At 45.0% G+C, this 3,519-nt stretch overlaps 1 protein-coding gene across 1 annotated transcript; it reads right to left on the bottom strand.

The window, feature by feature from the left end:
• Positions 1 to 4: 4 nt before the first annotated feature.
• LOC116679532 (protein NLRC3-like) lies at positions 5 to 3,052 on the bottom strand (the record flags this gene model as incomplete). The annotated part of the gene is given in 11 exon segments (XM_032509191.1): positions 5 to 152; positions 849 to 1,086; positions 1,089 to 1,149; positions 1,151 to 1,278; positions 1,281 to 1,381; positions 1,383 to 1,512; positions 1,515 to 1,598; positions 1,601 to 1,690; positions 1,693 to 1,785; positions 1,788 to 2,708; positions 2,859 to 3,052. Coding segments are annotated over 11 exon segments (2,188 nt in total), but the record flags the coding sequence as incomplete, so codon positions are not given.
• Between the last annotated feature and the right edge of the window lie 467 nt (positions 3,053 to 3,519).

Below are 3,519 nucleotides of genomic sequence, written 5' to 3' on the forward strand. Positions count from 1 at the left end.
GTCTGGACTCTCCAGTCCAGCACACAGCTGCTTCACTCCTGAATCCTTCAGGTTGTTCCAGGTCAGGTCCCGGACTCTCAGATGGGAGGGGTTGGACTTCAGAGCTGAGGCCAGAGCAGCACAGCTGATCTTGACAAACTGCGTACTCCAATCTGAATAAGAATAAATGTAGAAGATAACAATCATTTATTATCCAATCAGATGTGTTGCGGTTCTAAATGTATATATGACTTTAGCGATATGGTTTTCCCTAAAATTAGTAGAGAGACTTTGTTATTGTGTTTTATGATCATGATAGTATCAGCCCTCTTATTTTGACACAAATCGTCTTCCTCTTTCAAGTGCGATCATTCTAATATAAATTATTAATTGAAATAGAAACCAATCAAAAACCCAAACAGCCAGTCTTCAAGTAGTGAAGGACTGGTGTAGTGTCTCTGGAATTTATTGGTGGGATTATTGTTGTGTAATTGTATTGTTATGTATGTTTCCTGCCCAGAAACCACAGATGAAAATTTGCTTATATATATATATATATAATATTATATATATATTACTGTTGTGGTCCTATGCTAAGGAGCTGAGCTTTGTCCCATGTCAAATACATAAATCCATTAATAAAAAACAAACATAAATAAATAAACTGTTACTGATGTTCAAGAGCTGTTTGCAGAAATACAAATCATAAAAAAGTAAAAAATATATAAAAATCCATTTTTTTTAGTGTGATTAAGAAACAGTCTCTTGCATGATTTTATAATCTCAATGTGTGTAAAGTGTGTATCTTTACTCTGATACTGATGACTTCAGCTCTACATTGATTTATTGTGTTGATAATCTGGACTTACCGAGCCTTTCTGCAGTTCCTCACAGCTGGAATCAGTCTCTGTCGTCCCTGGTCTGATGTGTTGTAATTCTTCAGGTCCAACTCTTCCAGAACCTCCTCTGACATCTGCAGCATGTAGGCCAGAGCTGAGCAGTGGATCACAGAGAGTTTCTCCCCTGATCTGTTCTTTGACTTCAGGAACTTTTGGATCTCCTGATCGACTGAGTGGTCCTTCATCTCCGTCAGACAGTGGAAGATGTGATGCTTCTGTCAGGAGAGATCTGATCACTGTTCATCTCCTTCAGGTTGTTGAGGCTCTCTGGATGATGTGTGGTCTGTGTCTGTCTGACCCAGCAGGCCTCCTAAGAGGTCTCTGGTTGGACTCAGAGAGAGGCCATGAAGGAAGCGGACAGACAGGTCCAGGTGGCCATTTTTACTCCTCAGGGATTCTCCATGGTTCTCTTCAGGAAGACATCCAGGGATGGGTAATGGTCATGTTCTCTGTCACCACGGCTATCTTTCTTTCCAAAAGACTTAGAAATCTTCTGAGAAAAGACTTTGAGTTTGAGTCCCTGTGCTTGAAATCTTTTCCAGGAAGTCCTTGAGGACCTGTGTGTTTCTGTTGGTGTAACAGTGGAACAGGTAGACTGCAGCCAGAAACTCCTGAACGCTCAGATGAACGAGCAGTAGACTGTTTTCTGGAAGACCACACTCTCTCTTTTGAAGATCTGTGAACAGACTCCTGAGTACAGCGAGGCCTCTGTGAATCCAGACCACAGCGATCCAGGTCTTCTTGGTAGAACATGATGTTTCCTTTCTCCAGCTGTTCAAACGCCAGCCTCCCCAGCTTCAGAAGAACTTCCCGTCAGCCTCCATCAGCTCCTGTGGACTCGTCTCATGTCCCTCAGCATACTTGAGCTTCTTCCTCTTTGTCTGAACCAGCAGGAAGTGGGAGTACTGTCAGTCAGGGTCTTGGGCAGCTCTCCTCTCTGGTCTGTAGTCAACATGTGGTCCAGAACTGTAGCAGTGATCCAGCAGAAGACTGGGATCAGACACATGATGTGGAGGCTCCTGGAGGTCTTGATGTGGGAGATGATTCTGCTGGACAGCGCTTCATCACTGACTCTCTTCCTGAAGTACTCGTCCTTCTGGGGGTCAGTGAAGCCTCGTACTTCTGTTACCCTGTCAACACATGCAGGAGGGATCTGATTGGCTGCTGCAGGTCGGGAAGTTATCCAGACGAGAGCCGAGGGAAGCAGCTTCCCCTGGATGAGGTTTGTCAACAGCAGGTTGACTGAGGACTTGTGTGTGACATCAGGAACAGCCTCATCGTTGTTGAAATCCAGTGAAAGTCTGCTTTCATCCAGGCCGTCAAAGATGAAGAGAAGTCTGGAGGCAGCGAGCTGGTCTGCTGGGACCTCCTGTAATGTTGGATGGAAAACACGGAGCAGCTCCAGAAGACTGTACTGCTCATCTCTGATCAGGTTCAGCTCCCTGAAGGAAAGAGGAATCACCAGATCGACATCTTGGTTCTCCAACCCCTCGGCCCAGTCCAGACAGAACTTCTGCACTGAGAAGGTTTTTCCAACGCCAGCGACGCCGATCATCAGAACGACTCTGATGGGTTTCTGTTGGCCAGGTGAGGCTTTAAAGATCTCGCTGCACTGGATTGGAGAGTCATGGAGGGTCTCCATCTTGGAAGATGTCTCCAGCTGCCTCACCTCATGTTGGGTATTAACCTCCTCTCTCAGTCTGTCTGTGATGTAGACCGCAGTGTAGACCCTGCTGAGGAGGGTTCCACTTCCTGTTTGTTCAGCTCCTTCAGTCACACGTTCATATGTCCTCTTCACTCTGATCTTATGTTCATGTTTAACAGCGTACACTGTCAGGAAATACAAAACGTATATTCATTAATATTATTTTCAGTCTCCAAACAACAATTATAACAATAACAAGGAATAAAAACCGGAGGACACAAGAAGATTCCTGTTTTCAGACATGAAGACATCAGCAGACAGATGGACAGTCTTACTTGTTCTGGATCTGTCTCCACACTGGGGACAGCAGGAGTCTCCTGATGAAGCAGCCTGGTCCCAGTATGAGGTGATGCACTGTCTGCAGAACCCGTGTCCACAGCTGGTAGAGACCGGATCCTTCAGGACGTCCTGACACCAAGCACAGCAGGACGGCTGCTCCTCCTCCCAAACATCACTCCTCTTCCTCTTCCTGTCAACACATTTCTTTATAAAATGACTCAGAGGACAGTAAAAGTATTCTAACTGTTCTGTTTGGATCCAGTCTGTAGTGAAACTGTTCCTTTAATCTCAGCTCTCCTGCTTTCAGAACCACTAATTACTGCTTTTCCTCTCCGACTGGCTCATTAACCATTTAGTGGTCCGTCTGTAGTTTGTTCATTAAAACAACTCAACACTTCCTGCAGATCCTTCACAGTAAAAGTCCTCCCTGAAAGAGAGCTGACTCGGCTCTTTTCTGTGTCCTGGTCCCTTTGAGCAGCTTAGCTTGAGCAGTTAGGGGTGAACTGAGGTTAGAAGTAGTCTGAATATTGAGGTCCACCAGCAGTCTGTTGTTATTATATACATATATAGTACTTTATTCCCTTTAACCGTTGGATGGAAACAGACTTATTCCGTGAGTTTTCTTACTGAACTTTCAGAGAATTCGACTGGCAATTG

The sequence above is a fragment of the Etheostoma spectabile genome, unplaced genomic scaffold (genome assembly GCF_008692095.1).
Source record: "Etheostoma spectabile isolate EspeVRDwgs_2016 unplaced genomic scaffold, UIUC_Espe_1.0 scaffold00017222, whole genome shotgun sequence".
NCBI classification, from domain to species: domain Eukaryota; kingdom Metazoa; phylum Chordata; class Actinopteri; order Perciformes; family Percidae; genus Etheostoma; species Etheostoma spectabile.